At 37.4% G+C, this 19,506-nt stretch overlaps 1 protein-coding gene across 1 annotated transcript; it reads left to right on the top strand.

Moving 5' to 3' along the window:
* The first annotated feature begins 221 nt into the window (after positions 1 to 221).
* LONRF1 (LON peptidase N-terminal domain and ring finger 1) lies at positions 222 to 19,506 on the top strand. Its single transcript, XM_063309784.1, has 12 exons — positions 222 to 927; positions 4,185 to 4,303; positions 9,237 to 9,359; positions 10,501 to 10,653; positions 10,929 to 11,166; positions 11,249 to 11,345; positions 12,424 to 12,538; positions 14,069 to 14,190; positions 14,777 to 14,935; positions 15,018 to 15,180; positions 17,326 to 17,478; positions 17,905 to 19,506. Exons 1-12 carry the CDS (start codon positions 357 to 359, stop codon positions 18,061 to 18,063), a joined length of 2,172 nt encoding a protein of 723 aa, XP_063165854.1. The 5' UTR covers positions 222 to 356; the 3' UTR covers positions 18,064 to 19,506.

Genomic DNA, 19,506 nt, shown 5'->3' with positions numbered 1-19,506 from the left:
CTGCGGTGGGGATTGTCTCGCGCCGGCGAGGGAAAGGTGGGGGTGGAACCTACCGTGGCCTACGAGGGGGAACGGGCTTCCTTTAAAAAAACAAAAAAAAAAGGAAGAGGCGGGAGAGAGGGCGATGCGGGCCCGCGCGCCTAACGGCTAGCAACCACCGACCGCGCAACCCTACCGGAAGCGCAAGCGCGCCCGCCCAGAGAGAGAGAGGCAGAGACACACGCACAGGCTCCCTGCCCGACGGCCGTCCTATTCCCCACCAGAGCGAGCGGTGGCGGCTGGAGTCGCAGACCGCCGCCCCCTCAACACCCCCCTCCCCGTCTGCGTCCCGGCAGAAGAAACGCGGGGGGGAAGAAATGGCGTCCTCGCCGGTAGCGGTGAATGCCGAGGCGGCTCTCGACCCGGCTAGCGGCGGCGGGCAGCCGGAGCAGGAGTGGCTGTTGCGGCGCGGGGAACTCCTGGCGCTGGGCAACCACCTGAAAGGGGCTCTGGAGACGTACTCGGCGGCGCTGCGCCTCGCCCCGCCGCCCCCCTCCGGCTCGCGGCGCCTCCTGGGCACCCTGGCGGACTGCCTCGACGGGCAGAAAGCTGGGGAGGGCGAAGAGCAGCCGCCACCGGCGCCCCCCAGCCGGGCGGCGGAGCTCTTCCGCTGCTGCGGCTGCTTCGGCTTCCTGGACGAGCCGGTGACGGCGTCGTGCGGGCACACCTACTGCCGCCGCTGCCTGCGGGAGAGGCTCCACGCCCGCTGCCGTCACTGCGGGGACCCGCTCCGGGGGACGTCGGTCGCCGTCGTCCTCGCGCACCTGGGGGAGAAGTGGTTCCCGGCGGAGTGCGCGAGGGGCCGGACGTGGCGCCGGCTCGGCGAATTGCTGAGGCAGGGGCGGCCCCGCGTGGCTCGAGAATCCGCCGACCAGGCCCTCCGAAAGGGTAAGGCAGGGGAGGCACGGCGTCAGCGTCCTTTTAACCCTCCGCCCGGTTCTCTAGCGCGTTTGAAATAAAATCATAGATGAGTTTTGCTGTAACGGGTCTCCGATCCTGGGCTAGTGGACCAGGAAGCAGGCCGAGGTTACTTACGTGAAGGGATCCGGGAAACATGCGGATTAGACTTCGCAAGACAGACCTGTGCATCTTGGATTGTTCATGCCTCTGGTGACCCAGACGTTGCAGATCACAAGCATCGGTCCTTCTCCGAGTTCAAAGGCTTCATCGGACTATGTTGTGTAATCAAATGCGTTCTTTGCTTCTGGAAACTAGCACTTGAAAGTAGAACTAGCTTTTCAGGGAAAGTATGTGAATCAACTTTCAAACCAGTAGGATTCTTAGATACCAGTATTTTCACTGGCTGCTATAAGAATTGAGGTTCAGACTGGGAACATGAATGCACCGGATTTTTTTTCTTAATTTATATCTAAGGTAAAAAAGGCTAATCATACGGTGATGTGTACTAATGGCTTTGTGGTGAAGGGTGAAAGAGTACTTAACTCGCAATGGTTTGCTGTATTAGCAATATTACATCAAAACTTTATTATTAATTATTATTATTATTATTGGCTGTATAAAATTCTCCAGAAGATTCAGAAGTTGGTACAGTACTTCCTTACATGAGACAGACAGTTCGGGAGGAACTTAGGTAGAAGATATTCTTTAGGATGAGCATTGTTAATGAATGTAGCAGCTAAAGGACAAGTTAATTTGTGTGGTTATTTTCTAAAGAGACAGGAGAATGCTTGAGCTATTATTTCAGAAGTCATCTTCAGTATTTATGCACTCTGTAAAGTGAGGAATTCTTTAGATGGATGATCAAGTGTGTTTTTGGTGGTTAAAGGAATTGGCTGTGAAAATGGTTTAGTACACCTGTTTGGAGGATTATGAATCACTCTGGACCTAGAAATTTTAGCAAAAGGAGCGTTATATTCAGCCTTCCTCAAGTGTTACTAAGATAATTCACTGGCTGGTGCTAGTTGCATAAGGAAATGGGGGTGTGGAAGGGGAAATGTTGTATAATACTGGTGATATCACAGGCATTTGGGTCTTTCACAACACATTGCTGGAAAAAGATTTGGATATACAGAGGTCAAGAGATACGTTTAGGGTAATTCAGTAGGCACGTTAGAGCATTCTTATCATTGAGTAAGTATTTACAGTGCTATGTGAAAAACATTAATGGTAGTTGATCATATTTATATTTATTTGTTTCCTAATTGTATGTCTAGACTAGTAGCCATTTTGACACTAATTTGTCCAATTGTTTGTTTTTCTGATAGTTTATATCATACTAGAGACATTCTTATTTATGAACATTGTTCAGCTTTTATTTTGTACTTAAGATTCTGTGACCTTGATATTGTATCTTCTAAAATTAAAACCGATGCAGGAAAAGAAACAGTTTAAATAATCAGGGTAGCATAGTTTTGGGCTTGAAATTTGAAACCAAATATCTTAATACTGAGGAAAGATCTGTTACACTTGAACATTTTGGCAAGGAACTCAGTTAATATATATGAACTACAAAGCATTAAAACAAAATTCATGTTCAGTTCATGTCGTTTGTATGTCTTGTAAGGGATAATTCTGAGTGAGATAAAATTATTAGATAATTTTTGAAATGTAGAAATAACTGCAGTAAGGGTCTGCAGTCTGACCTAATATGCATGGAGTAGAGAAGCAGTAAATTAACTAATGCAGAAGCATGGTATAAGGTTATTACTCTAAATATTTAATACAACCCTGTGATTAGGATGATCTTTGGGGGACAAAAACTGAATATAATAATTTTAAAATGTGCCTATTTAATTGTATAATATTCTTCTACCATATGACTTCATTAACAGAAGATATTTAACACCAGGTCTTAAGAGATCAGATAGAATGGATCCACAAAAAGCTATGCTTTTGTAGAAAGGACTTCAGCTCTACTTGCTTTAAATGCTTTGTTTTATTGTGCATTTATTGGTTTATGAAATATTTAGAAAACAGCATCTGCAGTTTATGTTCCAATGGATAGTTTTAAAAATATTTAGATAAAAGCATGAGTTATTAGACCTTATGACAGTTTTAAAAATTGCTGCAAGTTATTGACAAATTCTTTGTCACCAAGAGGAAGACAGCAATTATATAATTTTGGTGTGCTGCCTTGGCATTATGTTTTTCTCATACAGAAGCATTATCTTGAGGCAGATTTTTATATAAATTCATCAGAGAAATCTTTGAATATTAATCAAAATATCATTTTCCCCATTACCTGCCATCATGTTAGAAAAGAAAGACAAAAATACTTAATCTAGTAATGTAATTGAATGTGCCTAGGTTCACTTTGGAGAAATGAGCAAAATGTTTTTTTCTTTTTAATTTCTTTGTAAATGTGTTTAAGTTGCTTTAAATCCTAAAACTATAGTAAAGTCTTGTGATGCTCCTTACAATTAGCCCTTGAAGATTCTTTTAAAATTATGTACCTTTGATTCTTAGGGCACAACTACACATGACAGTGGAGATACAACTATAGCATAGTTCTTTCCTTCCTTCCTCCCCTGCCCACAGTCCAATGGCCTTTAAAATGAAGATTAGTAAATGTTTAATCAAAAGTTGTATTTTGATTTTTTCTGTTCTTGGTTGTATTCGTAAGTAACTGTTTTATGGAACTATCAGTCACAAAATGTTCTGCTGAAAAACTCGGAGTAGAAGCACTGAATTATGCTGTCTTTGCTTTTTAGCATATTAAGAAATTATATTTCTGATAGACTTTGGGGATCATAGTGATCTTTATTTAAGTGAAGAAATATCAAAATCAAGGCATTGCTATTGATTTGTCTTCAAATCTATGAAGACATGAGGCCACATGTGGACCTAAACTGGGTTGTACTTTCCAAAACTTTATTACAGATTACCTAAAATTTTCTTGATATAGCTTTCAGAAATTTCTTTTCAGTATATACACAACATTTCTTGTAATTAGGTTACTTTATTATCTTTCAAAATTTTTACAAATAGTTGTCAAAATGTTAGTAACCAATCTTTAGCCATAGAACATTTTCCTGCATGATTACTTGGAGGCAAATCTTACTATCCATAGCTGAGTATCTGTTGTCTAGGTTTATATTATATGTGCTCTTTAAAGTACAGAGTTCTACAATTTGGGTTCAGTAAGCTGCATTCTAAATATGTATATGTGTGTCCTTTTATTTTAGATCCCAGTGATTTAATGTTAAGAATTTACAGAGCTGAATCTTATGCTGGTCTCCAAGAATTTAAATCTGCACTAGATGAACTGAATGCTGTTACTGCTAAAATGCCAAACTGGCCTGAGGTAGGTATAAATGCAAAGTGAAGTTACATCTTTAATGTAGGTTTCTGTATTTTTCATAATGTATCTAAAAGGCTAACATGAAAAATGATAAATTATGCCTAAAAGTTTTTTGTTTTGTTTTTTGTGTGTTTAAAGCAGGTATAATGTATATTTCTTGCAAAAGATCTGTATCATTGCCACCATTCTGTAGGACCCAGAAAATGTTGCCTAGAGTATGGATTTCAAATTTTTTCAGGTTGCAGGGACCTGTTAGTTAAAGGGGGGAAAAAAATCCCAGAGCCCCTGATCAAGAGGCAAAGTTCTAGTGACAGAAAAATGGCTGTATTTAAATGAATCTGTTGTCTCTCATAGAACCCCATCAACTTCTTGAAAAACCCTAAGGTTCCAAGGAATTACAGTTTGAAAAACCATGGCCTAGGCCAGTGTTTCCTCAACCTCAGCAATTTTAAGATGTGTCAACTTCAGCTCCCCAGCATGTTGGCTGGGGAATTTTGGGAGTTGGGAGTTAAGTCCACACATCTTAAAGTTGCTGAGGTTGAGAAACGCTGGCCTAGAGCATAGGCTGAGAACAGTTTTTGGTCTGAGAGATGCACTAAAAGCCAGCTGCCCTAGCACTGTTATTGACTAACGGTTGCTTTGAACCTCCCTGAACTATAATCTTTAGAATGCATTCCATCAGGCTTTTGGAACTATTTCTTCTCTCTGGTCATTCAAGGATATTATCTTTAAGAGTAGTTCCAGAGTAGGCTTTTTTCCCCTCTCTTCCCTCCTGATCTTGCTTTTCCTTGTTGTGTTCCTTAGCTTATATTGTGGGAATAAGGACAGTTATTTGGGTTATCTTTGAAATGAGTACAATAATCTAGGAGTGCTTTTTTGTTGTTAAAATATGGAATGAACTGCTTTAAATAAGGCTCGGGACAAGCACTTGGAAACATTGCATTTGGAAACACAGCACACTGTGGACACTGCAGGCTACAGCCAGATAATCAGATATTATAGTTCATCAATGGAAAGAGGCAAAGGAGCAGGGGGAAGGCTCCCCTGTAAGGAGAAACCCTTTGGGCTATATCGAACCCATGGATTAGAGGATCTGCCTGCTTGTTCTGGAGGCAGTGGCAAGGATGTATGAGTCTGCATACAGATATTTCAAGTTTGGGTCAATGATCCCTCATCCTTAATTCTACGAAAGAACTGGCCAGTTTCAGTCTCTGGACACATTATACAGTGTCAAGTCAATGTGCAATATCTAGAAGATCCTGAATAAAAGATGTTTAAAATATGTACAATGTAAGTATTGTATTCTGTAGTGTAATTTGTATTAATAAGAGTATAAAGGTTTGCAAAGATGAAAAAATACTGTCTAATTTGTGGCTGGTGTTTCCTTGTGGTAACCTCCCTGGCAGTTACTAAAGCAATTAAATAAGTGTTATAACTTGCATATTACATAGGAAGATTCAAAAGATCAGGCTTTGACAGGAAACTTGCAAACATTCTATTTGCTCTCTTTGGTTTATAGCCATTCTATGTACTCTCATTTCCTGGCAGAAACAGGGGAATTTTAGTTTGTTTGTCAGAGACATCTGCCTGAAACTGTATAAAAAGGGCAGTTACAAGCTGTCAGGAATCTGTTACAGCAGTGGGAGTCCTAGCTGGAGGAAAGCTTAGGAAAAGGCAAAAGATCAGCTAAAATTACTGAAAGGAAGAACTGAGCATTTGCCAAGCTTTGGAAATAATAGTCCAGAATAGTTTGTGGCCAGAATAACAGCAAAAGACAGTTGGCTTCGAAGAAGCAAGGCTTCAGAGAATACAATTGTGGTATCTGCTTGCTGTAAATATGGAGTAGTTATAGGAAGCCTATGAAGGATTTATCTATTCATTTATTCATTCATTCAATTTGTATAGCCGCCCATCTCAAACCAGTGACTCTGGGCAGTGAACAATCATAAAAGCAATTAAACACAGTACAGAAAAATTAAATACAAACAGCAGCCAAGAGATATTATAATCTGTCGGCTTCAGCACAAAAAGATAGTATCTGCCTCAGAAAGCCACAAGTGTATTATGAATGGCAGCCAAGGAACTAATTGTTCACAAATCATGCTAAATTTCATTCTCTAAAAAGAGTTCAGAATTCTGCCCCTTCAGTGATCTTAACTGCAGTGCAACCATCAGAAGACAACAGAGGAAGAAAGTACAGATCCACTGCTGACTGATATGTGAACCATATCACTAAGACTAGTGCTAATACTTTAAATCTTGTACCTAGTTAGCCTGTCCACACAGTTATTTGCCCCAATATTATTGGAAGTCTATTAGTTATGCCTTTGTAAACAAAGTTTTTCTAGCTTCCTTCAATGAGGCTTACATAATTGATTTTGAAGGATGATAAAGATCTTGCTGACTATGCAAGCTATTGTCCAGTTTCAGATACAGTGACCCTAGCATGTAGATTGCAAATAATATGACATTCAGTTGTTTATTCCGCACAATCTGGTTTTACAAAAGTTCACCAAGCATCTGCTAATGTTAGATTTCAGATTGACATTCTACATGCATATTCAGAAAAGTGCAAGCAGCATTGTTCTTACTGGACACTGAAGAGGCCTTTAATTTGTGAAGTGGACATTTTTGATATATTTATATCCACAAATAAAATTTTCTTCATTTGAAGATGTAAATATATTAAAATTAAATAGCAACATAATTGGATGGTTAAAAATCCTCTTCAAGTTGTAGGACAAGTTAAATGAAAAAAATGAATATTCAAAATAAACCTGTGCTAATAGCTTTATGTTACTTCAAGCAGATTGATAAATAGCCAGTTTGATCTAGTGGTTAAGGCAACAGGGTAGAAACCAGGATGCTGTGAGTTCCAGTCCTGCCTTAGGCATGAAAGACGGCTGGGTGACCTTGGGCCAGTCACACACACTCAACCCAACCCACCTCACAGGGCTGCTGCTGTGGGGAAAATAGGAGGAGGAAGGAGTATTAGGTATGTCCCTCGCCTTGAGTTATTTATAAAAATAATAAAGGCAGGATAAAAATTTAAAATATAGAGAGGGAGGGAGACATTTTCTATGGGAAGACAAAGCCCTGGATTTTGTCTAAATTACAGTTCTCATATAATGATGTGGGTTTTAACTTGCCTGACTTTTGGTTATCATTCAACCTTTATTTTGACTTCAGTTTTTCTATAGAAAACGTGTGACCAAGTTAAAAAAAACAATGGGTACAAGTAGGAAGTTATTAATGTGACCCATCTGATCTCATGATAGGAGCTTGGCTTCATTTTTACCAATATCTCTGTTGAATTAAATTAAAGGCTGTAAGGGTACCTTTGAAAGATGTTGGATGAAAGTATAATTTCACAGTTTGCTCATATAAAACAGGCTTGTTCTACTGCTGCATTTTGGTTTAGTAGCAGTAAGTTTATTAATATAGTGTTTAAAAATCATGCAGCTTAAAGATGTGAATGTACTTTTGAAGTATCCAAAATTTGAAATTTATCACTGTATGAAGAATTGTAGTTTTACCTAGCACAGAGTAAATCAGAAAAAATTATTATTAAAAATTGGAAAGAAAATATATGCAGTCCAGATATACAGTCTTGGATTGACAATATGTGTTCAGTTTCTGTTTATGAAATGGTTGTCTATTGATGTAGTGGAAAGACTGATTAGTATTATTCCATGTGGTCAGAATGTAATGATATGTTTAATACGAGAAAATTTAGATCATTTGCTGAGCCTTATTTATAAATTGTGGGTGAAATATGATTCAGAAGCCAAACATATTAAAGACTACATGATTAAACAGATTCAGATATGCAACAATGGGAATTTTAGTGGAAGAAAAATAATAAATTTACACTGAATATTATACTTAGAGAACACTGGTATAAGATGTTTTATCACTCGGAAGCGACTAAACGAATAAACAACATATTTGTCCAGTACTGATTGCTAAAATGGACAGTTCATTCTCTAAAAATTTTTGGAAATGTAATGACTGTTGGATTGTTTTGCTGTATTTGGTGGCACTGATGTAAAGGTCACCAATTTTGGGGAATGGTTTTTAATAGAATGAAACAAATTTTAGAAGCTGAATGTCCAACATGCTATTTTAAAAGTAAATATTACTAAACCTGATATTCAAACAAAATGTACCAAATTAACTTTGTACATGGTAAATATTTGTAAAATACTGTATGTTTTTTATTGGAACCCACAATGCCTTCTGCAGAAGAATGGCTAATTAAGCTCTGAGAGTACACCATAATATCCAAAGTAACTTTTTATTTCACAAGTAAATCTGATACAGAATTTAATTCAAGTTGGAAACCATTTTTGGATTATAACTCTATAGGCTTGTACCACATCTGAATTTTTGGTTTTTCTTAACATAAAGCCTTCAGTTGCTTGAATAGAAAGTACTGTAATACTTAATCTTGTTTTATGATTTATCTGCATTAATTATTGCTGTTGATATGTTAATTGGATTCTAACAATGATTTGTAGTTTTTAAAAGAATATAGTATAGTCAGTTAATAAAAACTAATCAGTGAAATATTTAAAATTTAACCTAATTCTGTTATGCTTGTATATTCCCTGTTTATCCACATTGTGCTTTATTTTTCCTTTTTACCTTTTCTTAAAATGCTTAATTAAAAAATGTAATTACTGTATGTATTTAAAAATTACATACGATAATTATTTTCTGTATAAGTATTATAGTGTATTGTTTTCTTTTAGCTTCATGTCAGTATGATTTATTTTAGTTTTAGCAGAAATCTAGTAATGTTTTTAAAAACAAACTTGAACCTAGTAACAAGAAGCAATGTAACCTCAGAAAAAGTATGCTCAGGATTAGGTTTGTAAAGCAAACTCAATCACAATAAATATGTCTTATATCTATTTATAAAATCATCTTCCAGGTATATTTCAGAAGAGCAACAGTACTTAATAATGCTGGTTCTGTAGAAGATGCCTTACAGGTCTTTCTTCACTGCCTATCACTTGATGAAGGATTTATTCTAGCAAAACTAGAAGTAGAAAAGGTACTTGCACATTCTTATAAATAACCTTTCTGGTCAGACTTACGTTTAAGAAATAACGTTGGAAAGCATGCAGATTATGATTTCTAAAATTCTTTCCAGCCCCTTAATAGCAGCACCTTTTTGGGTCCCGTGACTAGTGGGAAGGGAGGGTTGCTTAGAATGGTGCAGTCAGATTCCTGGCTGCTTCCAATTGCCCCTCCCTTAGGGAAAATATTCATTTATTATATTTTTATCACTGCCCATCTCCCCCACATGGGGGAGAATAAACAGACTCCCAAGCCTATTTACATATTTTCTTTCCAATATTCTATTAGGTTGAAAATAATAATAAAACAGAGATTTTCATGCTCTTGGGATGGGTGGTGGTGGTGTTGGGGGCAAAATTTTGCAAGAATCCAAGAAAAGTAATGATGCTACCAAAAACAAATACTTATGCCATCAAAACCATTTGACAAAATCTAGGAATTAATTCTCTGGATCACAGAATAGATGCTAGGAGGTACCTGAGGACCATGCAATGCCATTATATAACTATTGCTTTCATTTTAATCAGTGCTATAGATAACTAATATTCACGTAGAAAACAAAAAGCAGGAACATAGTCTTAGTTGATGAAACAGGGAAGATTTTCAGACAGCTGATTTTGTTCAAAATAAGAGTCCTTAAATTAACACTTCATAAAATGTGAAGTAGTCCAATAAGGAGCTAGGTAAAGAAGTCAGCTGAGTGGGAGTTTCTGTCTTCTGTGAGTGAAGCTTTACATGTGTTAGGGATTCGTTTCTGCAGGAGTGGCTGGAATGAAGTACCAATCATTGTAATCCCTTAAGCTATGATTTTATTGGAGTTCACTTACGGGAATTTAACTGTGGCAGCTTCTAGAACCAATTTTGGCTGAAAAGAAGCATATAAATTAAAGTGTTATCAGACAAGAAGTGCAACCATAAAAGTGTGTGTGGTTTCAAAGCAATGGAATAAGTTTAGGGGAAATAATTGTTGGTTAATTTGAGACGTCTGTCAGTTTGTGGGAGAACAATGAGCTTCTATTTATGTCTAAATATTGGAACAATATTGAAGGAATCTATTTATGCCATACATGAATGTAATAATTGTTGTAGTTTATTCCTTAATGTCAATTTTACAGATATTGTGCAATTTGCTGTCACCAGAAAACGTGAATAAGGGTTTGAAAGAATCCGCTTTGAATTCTTCATATGATCGAAATAAACAGCTTATGCACAGCTCTGAATTTGAAATGGAAGAACCTTGTGATTGTTTACAGCTCACCCCAGTGTCGGTAAGTAAACATTCTCATGCAAAATAATTATGAAGATTACTGGAACCGGTTTCAGTTTTGTGTTCCATCCAGCTTTTTGTGACTTGAAAATGTTTAATGCAGATTAATTAAACCTCCATGAGTCACTTAAATGAAATGGTCAGTCTATATGTTCAATAAATGAACAAAGATGGAGTACCTGAAAAGCTGAATGCGCTAGTGGAATCTTAGTTGTCATTTCATTATCAAAAATGTATAAGATATGTTGATTTTTTCCCCCTAATCTTTTCTGATAGGACTTAGAAGTGCCACAAGTTACATTAGACACTGTTGGAGGAAATTTGCAACGTGCCCAGTCTGCACATTCTCTTGATTCAGTAGAAAAAGATGCCAAAGATGATGGATTAAAAAGAGTTTCTTCTGAACCATTCCTTTCTGGCCAAGAGAAAGGTGCTTTTTTAAAAAGGAAGTTGTCCTTTTCTGAACAAGATATCACTTTTTGTGAAGATGGAAGGAATAAACATAAAAAAGGAGGTAAATATTTAGTTATGTATATTGTTTTGTGAGTTATGCACCAATTCATGTTTTAATCATACTTGTTCGTTTGCTTGTTTAGAAACTCCAAAAGGGAATGCTACCTTTTCACTCAGTTGTGGAGCAGTTCCAGAAAATTTGGTTGATGTAGCAGATTTTGAATGCTCATTGTGTTTGAGGTAATACAGTCTGATTTCAAAATTTATGATCTTTTTAATCACAGTATAGCATTACTATACGGTGGCACTGCGGGTTAAACCGCTGAGCTGCTGAGCTTGCCGATCGGAAGGTTGGTGGTTCGAATCCGCGTGACGGGGTGAGCTCCTGTTGCTAGTCCCAGCTCCTGCCAACCTAGCAGTTCGAAAACATGCCAATGTGAGTAGATGAATAGGTACCGCTTCGGCGGGCAAGTAACGGCGTTCCGTTTAGTCATGCTGGCCACATGACCACGGAAGTGTCTACGGACAAACACCGGCTCTTCGGCTTTGAAAACGGAGATGAGCACCGCCCCCTAGAGTCGGACACGACTGGACTTAATGTCAAGGGAAACCTTTACCTTATAGCATTACTTTAAGGAACCTTTAATGTTAAACTCAGTTCATAGAAGCTACTGAAAATCATTTCTTTGTGAAAAGGTTTCCATGATTTTCAGGGAGTCCCTTAATATGACTGCAAGAATAAAGTGACATTTCAGGCTATTTAAATAAGCTTTAACTGATTGGGCTGGCTAGACTTGTTTAAAATATATGCTTAGCAATTAGCTTGTTGTAGGACTGGATGGCCTCATTTTTTAATAGTACCAGGAGTCCTCAAAATGACACTTCTGAATAATGTTAGCATACTCTCCACCTATTTTCAGCTTGAAATGAAAGAAAATTGGCTTAATAGATCTATTAAAATTTCCCATTGCTGGCTTCCATTGCTGGAGAGCCAGTGTGAGGGAGTGGTTAAGGCACCAGGCTGGAAACTGGGCCAGTCACTCTCTCTCAGCCCTAGAAGCAGGCAGCAGCAAACCACTTCCGAAATCTTGCCAAGATATAACTGCAGGGACGCTTTGAGTCAACGCTGACTCGAAGGCACACACACAAATACACACAAAAAATTGCTGGCTTCAGAGGTTGAAATGTTTCCTGTCTCTAATTCACTGACTAATAATACTAACAGTTTTTGTGTACATCCTTCAAATTATTTTCTTATGATTTGTTTGTATTTGCATCTTAAGGATACATTCACTAATCCCTTGTAACATTGTTTCAGGCTTTTCTTTCATCCTGTGACCACACCCTGTGGTCACACATTCTGCAAAACCTGTTTACAGCGCTGTTTGGACCATGCTCCTCAGTGTCCCCTCTGTAAAGAAAGCTTAAAAGAGGTAATGCTTTTTATGACAATTTATGGTAAGAGGCATCTGTCATAAAGTGAAGTGTGAATCCAGAGTTGAAAAAAACTGGTGGTAGTCTAATAACTTTTTGTTCTGTGAATGGGAATGGTTTCTGGTTGCAAAATCTTCCTCTTAAAAATGTAATTAAGGCTGCAGATTAATATATACATAAGGCTTTATTCCTGATAAGTTTTAAAATCAATCTCACAGTATCTTAAGTACCTTCAAAATCATTTTTAATATGTTAGAATTTCATTACATTTATTATTTTAAATATATAAAAATGAGTAACTGCACACTAAAATATCAGTGATTTTTATTTGTGAACTGCCTTAAATCTTTTTCATAAAGATGGGGAATTAATAGCAAGAATTAATAGAGCTTTTTCAACATGAGAAATTACATTAAAAGTGATTATATTCTATTTCCAGCAAATGCCAGTTGAACATACAGGTAGTCCTTGACTTACAACAAGTCATTTAGGGACAGTTTGAAGTTACGATGATACTGGGGAAAGTGACTTACAGGTCCTCGCACTCACAACTGTCGCAGCATCCCTGCAGTCACATGATCAAAATTCAGGCGCTTGGCAACCAGCATGTATTTGCAATGGTTGCAACATTCCCTGGGTAATGTGATTACCATTTGCGACCTTCCCAGCCAAGCAAAATCAATGGAGAACTGCGTGAATCACTTAATGACCGTGTGGTTCATTTAATGACTGCTGTAAAAATGTCATGAAATCTGGTGTGGTCATGTGATGCCTCACTTAATGACCACACTGCTTAATGACAAATTTTCTGGTCTCTGTTCTCCTAAGTCAAGGACTACCTGTAAGTGTTGTTGCTTAGTATAGTCTTTGCTAGAGCACTATGCATTACTATGCAGTGGCACACGTATAGTGGAGCAGCTGCCTTGGAACCTACTGGTACAGGAGGCCCAACCAGACCTTCAAACTTTAAAAAACATTTGTTGTCAGCTGCAGGAATAGCATGCATACCCATAAAGGAATCTAATTTGCCTAAGATAATGCGATGAGTAGAGATGAATTGGCAGACAGAAATCCATGCAGACTGCCAGTACCATTCTATTTCTGAAAGAGCATCTCACGTTTGTTATGGACTACCACTTCTGCCATTCCTCCCTTATACCCAAGAGCTGCTTATATGCACAGGCTCTGGGTGCCAGAACAGAATTTTGGCGAGTGAAAGAGGCGGCATTATGATTGCTATTTCTGTGGATCTCCTGAAAATAGGGAAAGGAAGTGTTGGGCCATGAGTTTCTTGATTGCAAACCTAGTCCGTTGAAAGGAGACTTAAGCTTAGGAGACACCCACACCCACAATTTTCTCTCTCTCATACATCATGGTATATTTCTTTGAACTTATAGAAAGGCAACAGATGATGTTCAGTATGGTCAGTGTTTTCTGCTTAATTCTTTGAAATTGAAATGACATGAAACAAATTGATTGGCTTTTATGTAAGAAATTTTAATGGCTTAACAATTTATCCTTCATTTTAGTTTCTGGCACGTAGGGAGTACAGCACTACACAGTTGTTAGAAGAACTAATAGTGAAGTATTTGCCTACTGAATTATCTGAGAGAAAAAGAATTAATGACGAAGAAATAGCTGAACTCTCAAGGTAGGTTTAGTTGTATGTATATGCTTTTGTGTGTAATAAAGCTTGTTAACAGTCATTTAGAATAAAGAATAAACTGTTTTGGAACAGTAATCTTACAGAATATTATTTGAATCTTGTACCACAAAAGCAAACTGGAAAATTCTAGTAATTAAAACATCCATGTTCCATTTATACAGGTTAACAGTTAAGTGGAGTGAAATTTTGTTAACATTCCTTGTTTATGTTAATATTATGTTAAGACTTGGTATTAAGTTATTGCAAGAGTTTGTAGATTCTATAAGAATTAATATGTAGGAGACTGTACAGAAAATAACAGTACATATTAAATATAAGGAAAAATAGTACTATCTGTAATTCACACATCTCTTAAGTGCCTTTATGTTGAATGATGGTCCATACAGAGCCACAGTCTGATGCAGTGTGTTAAAGTTTTGGACTAGTGGTCCATTCACTTTGAAGAGAATGAAAGGATATAATTTAATGTTGGGGGAAGGATATTGGTGAGGGATGGGATATCTTGAGTTAAATCTTCCTGCACGGGTAGAATTCTAATTTTAACATTTTATTTTGTGCATTCTGTTTTAAGCTTGACCAAGAGTGTTCCTATCTTTGTTTGCACTATGGCCTACCCAACTGTGCCTTGCCCCCTCCATGTGTTTGAGCCAAGATACAGACTGATGATTCGAAGAAGTATAGAAACTGGGACAAAACAATTTGGAATGTGTGTACATGATCCCCAAAATGGGTAGGTTTATATTCACAATCTGAAAACCAAAACGTATAAAGTTCTTTTAAGCTGGCTATTGACACAGTGCCCTTTCTTCTAGATTTGCAGATTATGGCTGCATGTTGTACATAAGAAATCTTGACTATCTGCCAGATGGACGATCTGTTGTGGATACAATTGGATTAAAGAGATTCCGAGTTATTCAGAAAGGGATGAAGGATGGTTATTGCACTGCAGACATTGAGGATTTAGAAGATATAAAGGTATATAAAATATCTATTTTTGCCTCTACTTATACAGAAGACAACTTGGGTATTGCAGTCCTATTCCAATGCGCAACTTGCCCTTAATTTGATTGGAAGAGGAGAGAGATTCTACTTGCAGTGAATGACAAGTGTATAGAATTCCAGTTAGATCCTTTGTTAGTAAGGTATTGATTTTAATTCATTGTTACAGAGGGCAGAGGTTTTGTGCCATGGATCCCTTTGAGGATCTGTGAAAGCTGCAGACACCACCTCAGAAAAACATATTTAAATGTATAAAATCAAATGCATAAATACAGATCATATTGTAAAGGAAACCAATTATGCTCAAATACAGTTATCAAAATGTTAACAAGTATGTAATATAGTAATATATGTGCTTCTTTATTAATCCATTAAACCAGTAACAAGACAGAATCTTTTTTTAGGGTATAATTTTTGATAGTGAGTTTTATTGCACATTCCTGGGAGTCTAAAGGCCATCAATTATTTTGTTGCCTACATATATCATTGAATTAAAGGCTAAATTTCAGTTAAAGAATCACACCAAAGAGCCCACCAGTAGCCAGTACAGCTCACAGAACTGAAATGTGACATGGGCAAACATGTGAACTTCCTAACTAACTCATTAGCTAGATTTTGGCCAACTGTAGCTTATGAGTGGCTTTAAGAGTAGCCCCATGTAGTGCACATTGCAGTAATCTTAGCGGGAGGTGACTCAGCCATGAATAACTGTGAAGGGCCTCACAATCCAGGGTTCTTTTAATTAAAAATAATAATAAAGAGAACTAGCTTGCTGCAAAGTAAAGTAGAATCCTAAGATGTACTTATTTCCCCAAATGCTACTTGTTTTTTGTTGGGATCAAGTAGATTATTGGATGTTCCTTGAGAAATCATGGGAAATAGTTCCTCTAGGGAGTTATAAGATCCCTCCTGGTATTGCCAGAACCACCAAATCTTTTCCCAATTTGAAACTGTGCTGTTAATTTTAGTAACACAACTTAACGAAATGTAGAGAATACACACACATACACACACACAGGTAGTCTTCGGGTTACAATGGCAAGTGAGACCAAAATTTCTATTGCTAAGCAATGTGCTCAAAGTGCGACATCAGGTGACCATTTTGCTTAGTGATGGCAATTCCGGCAGTCCTGGTTGCCATCATTAAGCAAGGACCGCATGGGTCGTTAAGTGAGGGCCTCACGTGATCGCAACTTCCAACTTCCTGCTGGCTTCCCCATTGACTTTGCTTGTGGGAAGCCAGCAGGGAACATTGGAAATTGCAGTCATGCGACCACAGTTCACTGTGATGTAATCATGAGCTGGGTGCTGAGCGCCTGGATCATAACCACAGCGCTGCAACAGCTGGAACTTTGAGGACCAGTCATAAGCATCATTTGTTCAGTGCCATTGTAACTGAATGAATGGTTGTAACCCGAGGAATATGGATTCTGTCAATGGTACAGTGTTTAGAAATAATAACTATTATTTAACTTGAAAAGATAATCTGAAATTAGCATTTCTCTGCATTAAATAAAGGATGAAGCCTGCCATACTTTCAAAATTTCTAAAATACATGTTTGCCCTAAAAGTGTTAGGGATCCCTGTTGTATGTATTATTATTCACTGTAGAACTCCTCTGTAGTCAGGACCTCCCTTTCTGTGGCATTTTTAAGTGCCTTGCCATTTATTTCCATGTACATTGCAAGCTTTCACATATATTCACAATATAATTTAGTGCACAGGAAGCACTAAATCTTAAGCTGCGCCTAAAGCCCATCAAACTTCCACTTGGATAGGGAGTAAACCATGGCCCAGTGATGGCTAACTGTTGCTCAGTGAAATCAGGAAAGGCATCCAGCAAACCAGTTGGGAAAGGAATAGCTGGAAAACACTGCTTGAGCCAGTAGCTCATTCTCAGTTCTCAGAGCTTTGAACGATTGACTGTAGCAACTGTCTTTGTGATAATATGTGCTTGTATTTTGAGGTGAGCTGCCTTGCTATGCATTTTTCCCCTTTTCCATCTTTAAAGATTGAACTCTGTTTATTTTATTCTTTATATCAAGTTAGCTGTGTAATTTGTAAACAGTTTCATGGCCAAATTTTAATGTAGTGACTATGCTGTATTTTCTTGATGTACAGATTAAAGATGAAGGTGAGATGAGAAAACTCCAAGAACTCCATAATTTTGTATACAACCAGGCTTGTAGCTGGTTTCAAAGTTTAAGAAATAAATTTCATAGCCAAATACTCCAGCACTTTGGTCCGATGCCAGAGAAGGAAGAAAACATACAGGTATTTGGCAACTATAGTATCTGACATTTGTCAGTCTGAACTTCACTTGCTTTGCTAGTAAAGAGAGTAATAGAGTAATTAAATTAACAGAATAAGAAAAGTAAGACAAAAAAGAGGAAGCACAAAAAACAGAGGTTGCATTACTGAAAAAGTAGGAAAATCCAGTGTGGATTAATTGACTTTTTTAAAGTTAGGTCTGGAATGTTGCTGACTACATTTAGCCTACCATTTTAAGTATGCTTGATTTTTTAAGGTAGTCCTTAGTTATTTTACATACACATTTTGTAAAAAAAAGATAACCGAGAACACTGCATTTTTAGACTTAGTAAATATATTCCTTTTGAAACGTAATTGAATAAGCACTTTATTATAATATTTTTGTCCTGAAGTTTTAAGTTTAATACTATTTTTGTTTCTTCTTTTTAGGAAACCGCTAATGGACCTGCTTGGTGTTGGTGGCTTCTAGCTGTTCTCCCTGTGGACCCTAGATACCAGCTTTCAGTGCTTTCTATGAGATCTTTGAGAGAACGTTTGATAAAAATTCAAGCTATATTGACCTATTTCTCCAGAGACCAGTCCAAATGATTTCCTGGACCTTAATAAAACATTCTGGCTGTAATGTCAGCTGATTTTTTTTCTTGCAGAATTTGCACTTTTAGTACTGATTTGAGAACTATTAGGAATATTTTTCCTGTATCAATAATTGTTCACAAGGACCACTTCAGTTAGAAGAATGCCATTAACATTGCACACACAAAATTAATCTAGCAGCAGAATGTTTATTTGCACTATATACAAATGGGAATGTATCATATTATTGTCAAAATGTTTCCACTGACTATAACGAGTGGTGGAAAGTGCAAGATTTAAAATTTGTCAATTCAAGTTTACAGTATTGATGAATTCAAAATCTTGCAAATCAGAATTTGTCTCAGCTACAGCAGCACCTTGTTGCTATTTGCACAAGTATTTAAATGTAATACTGACTGTTGCTATAGCAAAAAAATGTTTTAAATACTTAAATGTAAATTTAGCACAATTTTCTTGCAAAATTATTGTATGAATTTGGAGCCATGTTAAAGAACAGTTGAAAAATATTTCAAAGCTGTTGCCACTGTGACTATGTTACCTATAGTTAGAATTTGAGAGAGATTAGAATTAGACATAGATGACTACTAGTGAATGTTATTTGGAGTTAATTGAAGGATTAAACAATCTCTCCAGTATGTAACAAAATAAAACAAAAAGCAGGCATAGCAACACTGGTGGTCTCTGATGGAGAAACCTTCAGCAGGAACAGGCCTTGTGGACTCCTGTTAGCTATGAGAGGAAAAACTAGAGGTTTCCTTTCCTGACCTGGTTCCCATGAGAAATCATTTATCTACATCAGTTTCATGACTTCTGAAGCCTCCCTATTTGGAGCAAATCAGGCACAGTCACGGGAGCTGTGTGATTTTGTGGTAACTTCTGGTACTTTTCTAATGCTAGAAAAAGTTGGTGGGACACCAGGAGGATGTTTTCAGAGTCAGATTTCTTCCTCCAAGGTTGGATCTTTATTTCCAACCTTGGAGGGAGAAATTTCATGTATCCCATACCTTCTGGACTATGTGTTCTCCAACACCCTAGCTTTGCAGTTAACAGAAAAATCATTCCTAAATCTACACCCATAATACCAAGACTAGTTACAAAGTCTGCATTTGGAAAAACAATCAGTGATTTTTAAAAAATTTGCTGTGTCCCATTAACTGCTCTTACATGTAAGATGCCCGTGTTTTGGAACTGTTGAAGTATCCTTTTTTAAATACTAATTTCTGGAAAGCAAGTTTGGAAACCCAGATTTCCATGCCTTATTAGTATCAAATTATTCTGCAGCACACAAGATGGCAGTCTGCTTGCCAATAGGTTCATTTTGTAATTTGTTTTTAAAATGTCTGTCTTGAATGTGACTCATTTTATGAACTTATTTCTTTAAAAATCTTGCTTTTGCTAATATTTAATTTTCAATAAACCTAAAATTAGTATTTTTAA

Source organism: Candoia aspera, chromosome 8 (assembly GCF_035149785.1).
Source record: "Candoia aspera isolate rCanAsp1 chromosome 8, rCanAsp1.hap2, whole genome shotgun sequence".
Classification (NCBI taxonomy): Eukaryota; Metazoa; Chordata; class Lepidosauria; order Squamata; family Boidae; genus Candoia; species Candoia aspera.
The sequence above is the reverse complement of the archived record's forward strand: the minus strand, read 5'-3'. Positions and strand labels throughout refer to the sequence as shown.